Source organism: Corvus brachyrhynchos, unplaced genomic scaffold, assembly GCF_000691975.1.
Source record: "Corvus brachyrhynchos isolate BGI_N302 unplaced genomic scaffold, ASM69197v1 scaffold407, whole genome shotgun sequence".
NCBI lineage: Eukaryota > Metazoa > Chordata > Aves > Passeriformes > Corvidae > Corvus > Corvus brachyrhynchos.
The window spans coordinates 1,528,329-1,541,547 of record NW_008239056.1 but is presented as its reverse complement, the minus strand read 5'-3'; the positions used below and the strand labels follow the sequence as shown (position 1 = coordinate 1,541,547).

At 38.5% G+C, this 13,219-nt stretch overlaps 1 protein-coding gene across 2 annotated transcripts in view; it reads left to right on the top strand.

The window, feature by feature from the left end:
* SMURF2 (SMAD specific E3 ubiquitin protein ligase 2) overlaps positions 1 to 13,219 on the top strand; it is a 41,664-nt gene that overhangs the window by 1,884 nt on the left and 26,561 nt on the right. For both annotated transcript variants that reach the window (XM_017739142.1, XM_017739144.1), the window contains exons 3-4: positions 8,573 to 8,611; positions 10,137 to 10,245. In XM_017739142.1, coding sequence (XP_017594631.1) covers positions 8,573 to 8,611; positions 10,137 to 10,245 — 148 coding nt within the window. The remainder of the gene's footprint in view (positions 1 to 8,572; positions 8,612 to 10,136; positions 10,246 to 13,219) is intronic.

Genomic DNA, 13,219 nt, shown 5'->3' with positions numbered 1-13,219 from the left:
AAGTCACTCAGCCGTCCCCGGCACAGACTGCTGGAGTCTGGAGTCGCTGTCGTATCATCCTTCCCTTACGGGAATTTAAAACAACCTTGGAGACTCTCTTCCAGAATTTTATTATTGCATGACATTAATGATTTATTGGCTTAACTGTTTCTACCCAGTGATGCATTGCATCTTTGTTATCTCTGATAAATGTCTGATGTTTTCATTTGGATTTTAACCTCCATGAGTTACATTATATGCAAGTTATATGGGTCTGGAATTCTAAATCTAGTCACAGCACAGCCTATTCTTGTGGAGAACTTAGAGTGAATCTGTTGAACAGAAAATGTACTGGTTTTGTGTTAGGTTCTGGCATCTTTCGCAGTAGTTTACATTATATTACATTATTAGGGCATTTGTCACTTTTGGATATCCATATTGCTGTTTGGTGTTTGAATGCTGGTTATCGTGGGTTTGTTTGTTTAGTCCCACAGGAAAAATTCTGTTTTGTTGAGACACGGGTTTCTCACTGACAATGCTTATAATGTATGTGATCCTTGGAAATGGGTTTCACTTTACATGTAGTATATTAAGGATTTAGCATCTGGCTTGTGTTGAAGTTGAACTTACAGAAATGTGTTTATGGGAAAATTTAGAATTGTAACAATTAGTACTAAGGAAATTCTTGCTAAAAGTGCTTTTCTAGTACTATGTTTATACCAATGCATATTTTAATTGAGTTTATTTTAAAGCTGTCTACCTTGTGTTTGGACATCAGCCTAGCAGTGATGCTTTTATATGTCACTTAGAATATTTTTTTGCAACCTGACATGTTAATATTAAATAGCACTTTAAAAATCCATTAGTACTTTTGAACTGTTCTAATGCTTATTCTTAGAATCGTGTACCAATTCTAACTTGTACTAAGTTTGCATTCAATTTAAATGAGATGTATAGGTCTGTAAGAGAATTAGAAATTAGTTTCCTACCAATATAAGCTGTAGGTGTGCTGTGAGGCAGCTGTGCCTGCTGAAGAAGTCACCCAGTCGTCCTGCCTCCCATAGTTTGGGAGCAGAAGGGATCATGCGATGGAGCTCCTAATTGACATCAGAAAAAGATACCCAGGTGAAGAAGCCTAATCATGGTGTTTGGGGTGTACCTGGCTGCTTGCCCTGCAGCTCTTCAGCTGCAGAGCCAGGGATCCAGGGGTGGAGGAGAGTGATTGCCTTGGATCTCATTGAGCAGAGTGTGTCTGAAATCAGCATCAGCTTGTCCAGTGTCCTTGGGTGAACTGGGCTTCCCTGTGCTGGCATATGGCACCTGCAGCTCCGTGTGCTGCCTCTACTGGGCCCTGGAGAGGGTGTAATTTGGAGTGTTAATTAGGGTAATGCTGAATTTTACAATGCAGTACTGGGGAAAATAATGATCCTACCATTCTATGTGTGTGTACGTGTTTTGTACTGACTCTAGTTTAGAGCTCATTGGGTTATTTTGAATTTCTGGTGCTTTGTGAGACCCAGAAAAGAGCAGCTGTCCCTAAGTAAAACAGAGCAGCCTGGAAACAGCTGTGTGTGTACTTGCAAGAGAAGTGCTTTTTTGTGTTGTAGTTCTGCATTTCTGAGTGTGCTCTGAGAAATGGAAAAGCTGAATGTTTAAGGAGAAGATTGTGTCTCTAAAAACCTGAAGGGTGTTAGCTGGTAATTTTGGTATATTGGTAGCAAAATCTGCTTTTTAACTTAATTTTATTTTTAATAAAATACATTTCTGGAGCTGCAAAACAGAGGCAGGAGGAAAAACTATGTCTGCATTAAAGTGAAAATATTGGGCATTTTATTTTTAGAGCTGAAAGCTCTTATAAGGGTATGGGGTGCACTTCTCCTGCACAACTGCAAGAAGGGCAGCCTGGCTGATCCTCCCTGCTCTGCAGCCATGTGCTTCTGCCACTTCCTTTGCCGCAGGTTTGCAGATAGCGTGACTGCAGGATAAGTCTGTGCAGCTCTAGGAGCCAACGGTGAACTAATCCATCTCCCCAGAAGGTTAATTTTCTGTTAAGCCAGTTCAGCTTCCTGCTCTACCTTGTATCCCTGTGCTTGCTAGACCTGCTTTGAGGGAGGAACAGCTGCAGCCCCCTGTACTGTTGGGTGCAATATGAAACCTTCCAGCACGCTCCGATCACCGATCCTGCTTGGAATAATAGTCAGCTGCTGTGTTCTGACCCATTTCATGCTGCAAATTGACTCCAAACCCCTGTGCACCTGTAAAACACACTATTTGTTTGGCTTGCCTGCCTTTGTGTGTCCCTTCTTGACGATAATTGATTGCAATCTTCAAAAATGCAGGAATTTCATTAAGCAAAAGTAAACTCTTAGTTTTAGGGTCACATTCTGTCGCATTTTGTTCATCTGCAGAAAAAGCACCTTTCAAAGGAAATGGAACCTTAAAAAAATCCTCAGAGAGATTAACTGTAAAATAAAACTTAATAGTTGGGGTAAACAATTTTATTTCAAAATCTTAATGGAGGAAGTTATTACCTCAACAGCTGTATTTGCAAAATCCATATGGCGTTACTTACAGCTCTTTATTCAATAAATAGTTGAAGACCTCCTGTTTTATATCTTCCCATGTGGGAATTCAGGCAGGTACAGGGAGGGAATGCAAGCAGAGAAACGTAAGTTTCTTGTGAGCGTGCCAACAATGGAAGAAACCAGTAGGTTTAAAAACTTGTTTAAAAATGTTTAAAGTATTGAGCCATCCTGCTGGAACCTGTGCACGGTGTGCTGTTTGCCTGTCACAAATGCCATTTCTAAAAGAAATAAGTGAATTTGAAAAGAGTTTTGTACTATGTGGAGAAAAGTACGTCATGTCAGCCTTCAGTTCAAACACCCGAGCAATTTCTGGGTCCCAGGGGCAGCTGTGAAGGCGAGGAGGGGCGTGAGTGTGGCTTCATTTGCCTCTCTCCCTCCCCCAAGCAGGCTCATTCCAATCAGCAGTGTAATTGGAATGCAACCACAGTCTGGAGGAGGAAGGGGAATTTTTGGCAAGGAGAGGCAGAGCAGTTGGGAACTTTACTCAGATTAAAGCATAGACGACCATTCATTATCAGTACAACACACATTAGCAACAGCGTAGCATTGTGTTTCTACAGCTGGGACTTATTTTGGTTATTGTATTGCTCTGCGTAGAACGTGCAAACAACTGGGATCTGATCACAAAACCCAATGCTAATGGCTTTCAGTAAAAGATGGTGTTTCTGTAGGGGAAGAAAGACTTGTCTTCAAAATGAGCCATTGTGGTAAAAATTGATAGGCAGCCTGTTGCTCTCCCATGTGTTACATATGTTCTTGAACAAGCGCTTTTTCTGAGAGAAAAACCCTCGGGGAAAGAAATAACCAACAGGAATTATAATGTTAAAACTGTTGGTTGGATTCAGAAGGCTGAACTTGTTCTTCTGTGGTGATGACACAAAAAGCTAGAAGATTAGAAAACATAATCTTAGCTTTGGACCGAGTGCTTTCCTCCCCATGACTGTGGAGCTGTCTGTTGACAAAGTGTTGGTTCTTATGGATGACTAGCATGGAATGGGGGGGTTCTACTGAGTCATGTACAGACTTAAGTGTGTTGATTGTGTGTTTCCTTCTGCATCTGGTGTGCTCACTTCCATGGACATTCATGATTATTTTTATTTTCTTACCTGTCTTCCTTAATCTTTCTTTGATAGTATTGGTGTGTCTCAAATATACACATTTAAAAACTACTTACTTAAGATGGCTTAAGCAATATTATTTTTAACATAGGAATTTTAAGACTAATATGTTTCTACAGTGATTGTCTACAGCTGTAGCCCTGAGGTGTTTGTACCTCATGCTGCTGGGTATAAACACATTTAAACCTTGTAATTTTTCATAAATCAAGAGGTGCATTTTAACAGGTAACTGAGAGTGTACCAACATGCAGATAATGTAACACTAAAACCTACCTGTGAGGTAAAGTAGTGGTGTTCCTGTTTTGCAGGTGAATCTGGTGAACAAGTTGGCTGTAAACAGTTTGATACAGGCGGGAAATACCCATGAGGGTTGAATACACAGCCTTTAAATGTCCAGGTTCTCTGAATTCACATAACAGTTCCTTCCCTTCTTATGTTGCTTCCTCAGCACTCATTCTGGTGTTTTCCAGCCTTTGGAGGTGAATAGATCATTGAAGACTCTGAGCTCAAGTCTCAGAGGTGGTGATTCTGTGAAATCTCATAGATCTTTGAGTTTTTGCTTGTTTTCAGCACAAGCTTCCTACGCTGGAGCTCTCCCTTTCCACTTCATGGGCTTCATGTTCTTCCCTCTAACTGTGGAGACCTGGTGTTACTGATATACTTATTATTCTGAAATAAACATACTTTTTAATACTTATAAAAATAGTGGTAATGTATAACATAGAATACCTTCTGTAAGAACAGCTTGATGTCATTAAAATTTTGATTTTTTTGTAAAAATGGTTCCAAAGTAAGCAGCAGTTTTAACAAGAGTTCTTCAGTAACTAGCAAAAAGAATAAACAGAGTTCAGAAAATGAGAGAGAAATATTTATCTTTCTATAAAATTCACCTTTTCAATAGTCATAGTTCCTTTCAATTTTTATGTGAGTTCAACCAATTATTGACCCCCTCTATAACTGCATGTAAATTTTAATAGCTAAGACATAGATTATAGGGGTTTGGGATACTAAATATTTTGCACTTACTTGGAATAGTTAAATTATTTTTCAATAAACCATTCTTTGTCAGTCACAGGAGTAATAAATCAGAAAAAGGAAATTGGCAAATGTGATTCACTTAATTCCTATTTTTGAATATTTGTGGACGGTGTAGCAAAGCTGTCATAGAAGGAGACTGGGTAGCTTATAACATTATGCGCTTTTCATGTTTCTGTGAGCAGACCTGAGTAGCGTATGTTAGAATGAGATCATAAAGCACGAACAAAAATATTTAATGTATGTATACTATGTAAAATTGATGTGCTGTTTGTCTTGGCACACATATATATTGGAATATTAATGTTCTCTTTTCTGTAGACTACCCAGGAAGTCAGTAATAAACACGAAACATAGTTATCCATTGACTCACTGATTCCCTGTAATGAATATTTTATCTACACATGTGTGCTAGAAGCCATTAATGTCATTTGATGATGCACTTACAGTACCACACGCCCCCTCTTTTTTTTCCAAGCCAAGGTCACTATATCCAGCCATTGGTTTGCATTCTAGTTCCAGTGCAAGTTTAAATAGCTTAACTTTTTTTTCAAAATAATTGTAACAAAAAGTGCCTTAAAAGAAGCACATCCAAATAATAAATAACGGTGCCATCGTGCCTCCAGAGGATCCATTAACGGTGGGGCTGTGTAGATCTGATAGTGGCGTACGTTGGGTCCAGAATCATCAGCACTTTAACTTGGCTTTGTCAAGGGAAAGAAATCTCCCTCTAGTTCTTTCTGGTTTTTGAATCTTTAGCTCAAATTGAACCTAGGATAGAGGACTCTAAGATAATTAAGTCCCATGAGTTTTGTGAGAATCATTGCCTGGATAAAGAGGAGACCCTGGCAGTGACCTGAAGTGAAAGGAAAAAGCTGCAGCAGATCCCGTGCTTCTGGACCACGGGAGAGCCTGCTTGGGAGAGGGTCTGTCTGAATGCCTAGTGGGAAAAGCCTCAGCCACAGCCTTCAGTCAGCCATGAAATATAAATCCATAGGAAGCCGAACTTCCTTAGTTTTTATTCTCAAGGAACTATTAATCAGCTGGTTATCAGAATATTCAGAACAGGTTTTAATACAGTGTTGAAACTGTTAGAAAAGTGGAGCATAAACTCTGGTACTTTTCCCACCAGTGGGAAAAGTTTTGTCCAGAAAAGTCCTGGGATAGATTAGAGCTCTGTGTGTGGAAGAAGATTGTTTCACTTTGAGCTGAGCTGATGCTCCTGGGACCTGGGCTTTTTCACCTAGAAATACCTGGCAGAGAGGGTGTTGTTAATGGAAGCTTTCTCAGCATCTCTCCTGTTTTGTTAACCTGACAAACCCAGAGTGGGTTGACATCTGACTTGCCTTAAATGTGGTTACTAGAGAGGGAAAAGTCGAGCCAAAAATATTAGTTTGTTCACTCGTGGGTAATTGTTGGGGAAGCAGTTATTAGTCTGTGTGCTCTGCGTGTGCCCAATCTTACAAAAATGAGACTTCAGTTAAATTGCATTGGCAGGCTTGCTTTATTTTTGAAAAGAAATGTTTGTAATTAGTTAACCTTACAATTTCTCTCACAAGAATAGTTGAACCTCTTTTGTCTTGGACATTATACAGTTTCAGGAACACCCTGTGTGGCTTGCTGTGCTGTAGATGTATTTTGACTTAACTATTGGATTTAAAGCCTACAGCTTCACTTGACGCTTCCCATTACTTATAATGGGTGAAACTGTGACAATAATTGTATATTTTTTAAGATACTTTAAAAACTTGCCATCTGTATAAGCATCTATTTTACGTGAAGCTTTTCACCACTAGATGAATGGTGGCTGGTGACCAATAACCTATTGCAGTTCTTGGGCAGATGATGTCTGTTGTGTTACCACTCATCTGAGGATATTCTTGGCGTAATAAAATCTTAAGGAGCTGCAAAAGCAGTTTTCTATTACCTCTTTTTTTCAAATGCCTTTAGGTTGTTGTCAATATTCTGGGTAGTGTAAACTTCCAATTGTTGGGCACGTGGAAGCCTTTGGTAACTGTGTTTTTATCACACCATCCAAAGAACTGTATTTGATTTTTGGAGCAGACAGTGATGTGACAGTCTCTTTTCTACATGTACTTGAATGCTGAGTATCAGAAATACCTAAAACTTTTGGCTCTCTATTAGTGTTTTACTACTGTTGACTGTTTAGATTGAAATTATTGGGTGAAAATCCCTTAAATGGAGCTCTGCTTTAGGACTACCAGTATTTATTACTTTTATCATCTTTTAAAAACCCCAGCAACTACCAGTGTGGAACCAGGCACTTCTTTTTCAGGTTAACAGTGTTGTTAGCAGCCCCTTTCATCAAACTACTGTTCTGAAATTTTCCTGGGAACTTTTATGTCTTTTTCGTGTGGGATAGGTCAATGTGAGCGGATTGTTCTATGATTCCCTGTAGCTACTGATAGGCATCTCTTGTGTTTATGGAGGGCCAAAACTCCTTAGCAGAGTTGTAGCCAGATTTTACAGTGCTGAATTCTCATGGAATTGGAATCCCTGAATTCCCATTCATTAAAATCAGGATCTTTATGAATGTAAAAATTGGGAAAACATGAATTCCATTATTTAGACTGTCCAGGGTGGTGTTTCTCTGCCCTGGCTGTGGAGGTCTTCATGGGGAGTGCTCATGGATTGCCTCTGCTTGCTTTTATTCAGGCAGGGGGGGATCAGGAGTCTTGCAGGATCAGTGGGAGGGTATTCTGGGGGGAAAAGGATGACCAATGGTGTTTGGTTTTAAGTAGTGCCCGTGGGATGTGATTATTGGATGCACTTTTGTGTCTTTTCATTTCCTGGCATTAATAAATATTGGCGATCTCATGGGAAAAATATCCAAGGGAATCATATAGTGAGGAATCTCCTGCAGCAGCTGGTTCCAACCAAATAACTCTCCCCACTCCCCCTTTTTTTTTTTTTTTTTTTTTTTTTTTTAACTACTAGCTGTGGGAATTCATGCTTTTGCTCAATCCCCAAGAATCCTTTTGTGTTATCAGTAAATATTTTAATGTTTCACAGGGGAATCTAATATTTCCTGCTTACTAAACCTGTGATAATAGATAAGCATAGTAGTTGAACAGTGGTGCAATTTGTGAAGAGAAGTCTTCGTTGTGTACCTTGGCACCTTTATATGAAATTTGTCCCCTTTGACCTTTTATTTATTTATTTATTTAAATGTATTCTCATAGGTGATTGTTTTCCCGCGGGTATCTTTAGCTGACAAATGCAGATGTTCCTCCCTTTTAATTTAAACAAACAAAAAAAGCCTGAAACAATTATCAGCTGCTACAAATAAAAGATATCTTTGGAACCATCAAAACTCTGGCTTTAGAAGTTAGTGTGCTCCACCCAAATGCTCTTCAGGTAAAACCTTTTATTTATTACCATGCAGGATAACAGAAATCCTTGGCTGCCTAATGTTCTGTTTTTTATGATCAAAGAAGCTTTTGCTGGGCTATAGAACTGAACATAAGCCCCTGCTTGTGTCCCAGCACTAATTGTGGTGAACCAGCTCCAAGCCCCTCTCTGGTGAACTCACAGTTAGTAAAACAGTTGAGAGGGGGGAAAAAAAAAAAGGCATGTGAAACTGCTGCCTGAGGAAACCATGGCCATCTCACCTCCACTGTAATCTGCCTTGTGGTAAATTGCCAAAAGATGACACTTCCAACTCAGCTTTCAGGAATTAATTTGCATGACAATATAAATGAGGAAGGAGCACAGTTAATTTATGTTCATTTTATTTTAAGCAGGATTTGCTGGAATGCTGGACAGGTAAAATAACTTCTTTTTTTAAAAGTTGGCGATCAGTAACTGAATTTTGTATTTCTGTTTTTCTTGCAGTACTGTGTGCAAAAAACTTGGTTAAAAAGGACTTTTTCCGTAAGTAGTTGTTAAGTTTTATACATTTATTTCTAGGTGGAACAAATATTATGCAAGTTCTATAGTCCAGTGTTTGCATGTGATCATTATATTAAGATATTTGCAGTACGGGTACTGAGGGCTTTGATGTTTTATTTCAGGGCTTCTGTTTTTGCCTTAGGTGACACTCATCACAGAACCATAATAATAATTAAAACACTGACACATTCTCTCTGTTTTTGTGGGAGTGGGAAGTGAATTTACCCACTCAGGCAAATTATGTGTTTTTCAAATTTAGTATCATATATTTATTAAGTTGTTTTTCATACAAGAACTTTTTGTTAAGCAAACGGATGTACTCCTTAATTATTAATAATCACCTCATAATATAGACATACTCTGAAATTATATTTTAATTAATTTTAATAATGTTTTGAAAGAAGTTCTAAGTAGATGAAGGAGGCAGAAAGGAATGCCATTGTCTGTGTCCTGCATGCACAGATCACCTGCCTGCCACCTCCCACCTGGGAGGAGAAGGAATTCAGAAGAGCAGACCTGAGCTTTGAAAAGAAATTGAAGAGGCAATGATCCAGAATTATACTGTGATTTGAGATACTTCTAAAACTTTGCTTATATCTGAATTTCTGTATTGATTGCAAGTTTTTGGGTGTTTAACAGTTTGATCATGCCTGAAAAAAACTCCTGAGGATCTGAAGTGTGTGGTGCTGAAGCACAGATGTCCCAAGGTCCCACTCCTTTGTCCCCCACTTGTCCCAAGGCCTCTGCTGCCTGACCAGTTCCAGCTGAGTCACCTGAGGAAGTGCAACTGGTGCAGAATTGCACCTCAGCAAATGTGATTAACGTTTCCCCACCTTAGTTCCTCCAGCTGACTCACAACACTGGATGAGGGGAGGAATGAATTAGTGTAAAGGCAAAAGGGACAGGACCTGGGGCATCAGTGGTGGGCCCATCCCTTGGTGTCAGTTCAGCACAAGGTGCTCTGTTTCCATCCCTGGCTCTGGAGTTCAGCACCATCTTTACACTGATTTTTGGTGTTCAGATGAACTTGTGTTCAGTGTTTCTGAGCTGACAGCAAATGGAGCACAAAGCCAGCAGTACACCAAGTAGATCCCAAAAGCAAGAATAACCTGTTACAGGCAATTCACTGTTACACCAATATCAGCCAAAGTAATGACTGTGATTTGATCTTAAACATAAAAAGAATGTAAATCTGTTTTCTGGCTTCTTTGTATACTGAGAATTTACTCAAACCTGAATTAGGAAGATTAAGGAGTTTAAATTTTTTTTTCTGAATGTGTTTGACTTACACAACTTTTTCTTAGTCCATATCAGTTAACTAAATTGCTAATGTACCCATTTCCTTTGTTTAATACATCATGTTATTCCCATTCTTTAAGTAGGACTCTCATTTATGAATAAAAGGCAAATAAATCTTCAAATGAAAGATTAAATAATTGAGCAGTGATAAAGGACTTCAAAGCATCCTGATCCACTTGCTAGCTTTTTTTTCTTTTCCTCCTGTTAGGACTTCCTGACCCCTTTGCTAAGGTCGTGGTGGATGGATCTGGCCAATGCCATTCTACAGATACTGTGAAGAATACACTTGATCCAAAATGGAATCAGCATTATGACCTGTAGGTGGTAACAGTGATAACCAAAGGTTTGAAGTGAAATCCTCTAAAGTACACAGACAATGTCAGATGTTCATTATCCTGTCTTATGTATGGCTTGGAAAGTATCCCAGAGTTTATTAGTTTGAGTGAAAAGTACATGTAGCAAAATTCCACTTTCTCCTTTACCTCAAAATTTAAACACTACACTTGTTTTTCTAATGCTGATGTCTGCAGCATACTTTACATAGACTACAGCATTGTTTTATTGTGGTATTTTCATGTTAACACTTCTGTAAAATGAAGCAAGTAATTGACAGTATTTCTCTCAAGCTGCTCTTGATGATATTTTTGTCTGTTGTGGTGCTACAGTATCTTTGTGTGCCTTTTGTTTCATTTTCTCTCTTTTCTGTCATTTTCTGTCCCAAATGTTGTTCTCACTCTGAATTATTGTTATCATCACTTGAGCACCTTTTGGTGCTTTTGAGCAGTAGAATCAGTATGGCATATACATGTCATGGTGTTCCTCTCTTTCTAAAGCATAGACTATTTCTGTACAATATAAGTTATTAAAGCTTTAATTTTTATGTAAGTCTCTGTGTTTGTGCATGCTTTATTTTCCTTCTGTTCTTTATCTTTTTTCTTGGGATGAAAGATGAGGAAGAGAAATGAACTGTTTTGCGTGATTGTATTCTCCTGTTCTGATCTGATTTTTTCCCCATGGCTCCATTCCCTGTCCTATATTATTAGAGACTGTTTGAACATACTTAGGTTAACTTTGGCCATCACCAAACCTGCAACAAATCTGGTATTGGTACACAGACAATTTCTTGTACCTCTTTTTCCCGGTGAAGAAAAGCAGCTTGATGGGTCTCACAGCAGAATGTGGAAGGCCTGGTTTAAAGTCATGTCTTGATCTACTCCTTATTTGAATATCCAAGACTAAATATGCAAAGTCAATGTTCATGATGTGTTAGTATAGAATACAGAACATTTTCTTCACTGCTTAACAAAATATCATGGCAGTTTAGTGAAATAATAATATTACAGTTTTATTATTCAAACCCAGTCCAAGCTTAGATTCTGCATGTGAGACTGTAATTCATATTAATGAGAGAAATGGATACAAAATTAATTTTAACTTCACGTATAGCAAATGGCTCTCTTTTCTATTGAAAGAATTCTAAGTTAATTTGATTTTTTTAATGTTACTAAGCCTATCAAAATGTTGATTTGTACAGAATGGAGGTTTCAGGCATTTGCTGTTCCATGTGCTCTCCAAGGATCAGAGTAGAGCTAAGGAGAAAATCCCTGAAACCGAGCACAGACTTTTATTGTTTTTTAGTTAGGTGGGTCTGTTAATGAGCATTAATGCACAGCTTTACAGGGATAGAAGGTGGAAAATGCTGCCGGCATGGCTGTGTGCAAATCCTTCTGTAACCTTTGTACAGCTGGGGAAGAGACTCTCCTGCAGGAGGAAGGTGGGCATTGTTTGGCACTTAGTCCACTGTGAAATTCTGTGTGGAAGTCACTGGCTCCCTGTGACTGCCCCAGTACTGGCCAGTTTGAAGTGCTGTGGGACTGTGGAGTCATCTGGAGTGGCTGTAAAGGATGCTCAATGCTCCATGGGCTGATGATTTGATTCCCTTGTGGAGAAAAGGAGCGGAGGACATGGGAAATGAAGGAGGATGTTGATATGCAACACGAGTAATGGAAAAAAACAGTAAAATCTTTAGGAAAAATTCCTTTCTGGTTATAACTTTTAAGGAGGGATGAAGAGAAGGTATTTTTAGGTTGTTTTATAGAACAAGCCGTGGTTGTATCTGAATCTGAATCTTTCCAAGACTGTGATTGCAATCCATAAGATATTATAAAAAGCAGAGAGAGAACAGGGGTTTCTGGCAGAATATTTTGCTCGAGCAGATTTGAAGCATCTCTTGCTGGATTGTCCAAAGGAATTTAGACCTGTGTGAAGGATGGTGGTTTGGGTTTTTTTTCTTGTTTGCAGAGGAAGTCCCCCTAAAAAATAGATTTTGTTATATTAGTGTATTGTTTTCAATATAAAATGTTGTCCTGTAGGTAAAACACCCTACTTAATGAGGGATTAAGTTAAGAATAGAGATGAAGGACAGCACAAGAAAAATAGAGCCCATGCCTGAGACAGGGGTTTTAATGGCTACATCTTGGCAGTGAATTTCTCTCTAACACTGGTAGCTGTACACAAAACAAGAAAGGTAGTTAAGGAAACAGCAAAGGATAACAGTACATGCACAAAGAGGGACCTTGCACAACAGTGCGAGACAAAGAAAATCAACCTCATAAACTGGAAACCAGGAATTCAGAAACCTAAAAATATTTTATCTTTTCTTCTAGTAATCATAGTTCCGGAAAACTACTTTGATTCTGGCTGTTGACAGAACCCTGATGACAGAAGTATATCCAGTATTTCTAATCCAAAGTAAAATTTAATGTTGTGTCAAGCTTTGTTATTTGAAAGTAATCCTTTCTCTCTCCAAATTTTCTTCATAATAATTTAACCCCTTCTATTGTCTCACCTGTTATTCCTATCTCTATGGAAATGTATTTCCATTTATAAACATCTGTCACATTATCTTCACTTCCTATTTAAAACAGCAGTAAAAGGTTAAATCTCTTTGGTACAACAACTCACTGCCTGGCTATTATTGTAAGGTAATTTTTTACTGTATAATATACCCAGTGTCAGGTCTCAGCTTTTCATCTGCACCAGATATTAAGATACTTTTTTCATGTATCATATGATGGCAAATGCAAATGGCACAGTCAGATGGAGCTGTTGTAATATATTTATGCAGTAATGTCTGAATTAAGTTGCTAATTCCAAGAGAATGTTGCGGCTTGCTAACCTGATGCAGCATAAGTAGATATTCTGTTGTATAAGAACTTTTTAAAAGGACTTCTGCAGTGTTATAAAGAGCAGAAAGAGGTTGGCTTTTGCCTTATGTGGTTCTTAATTCAG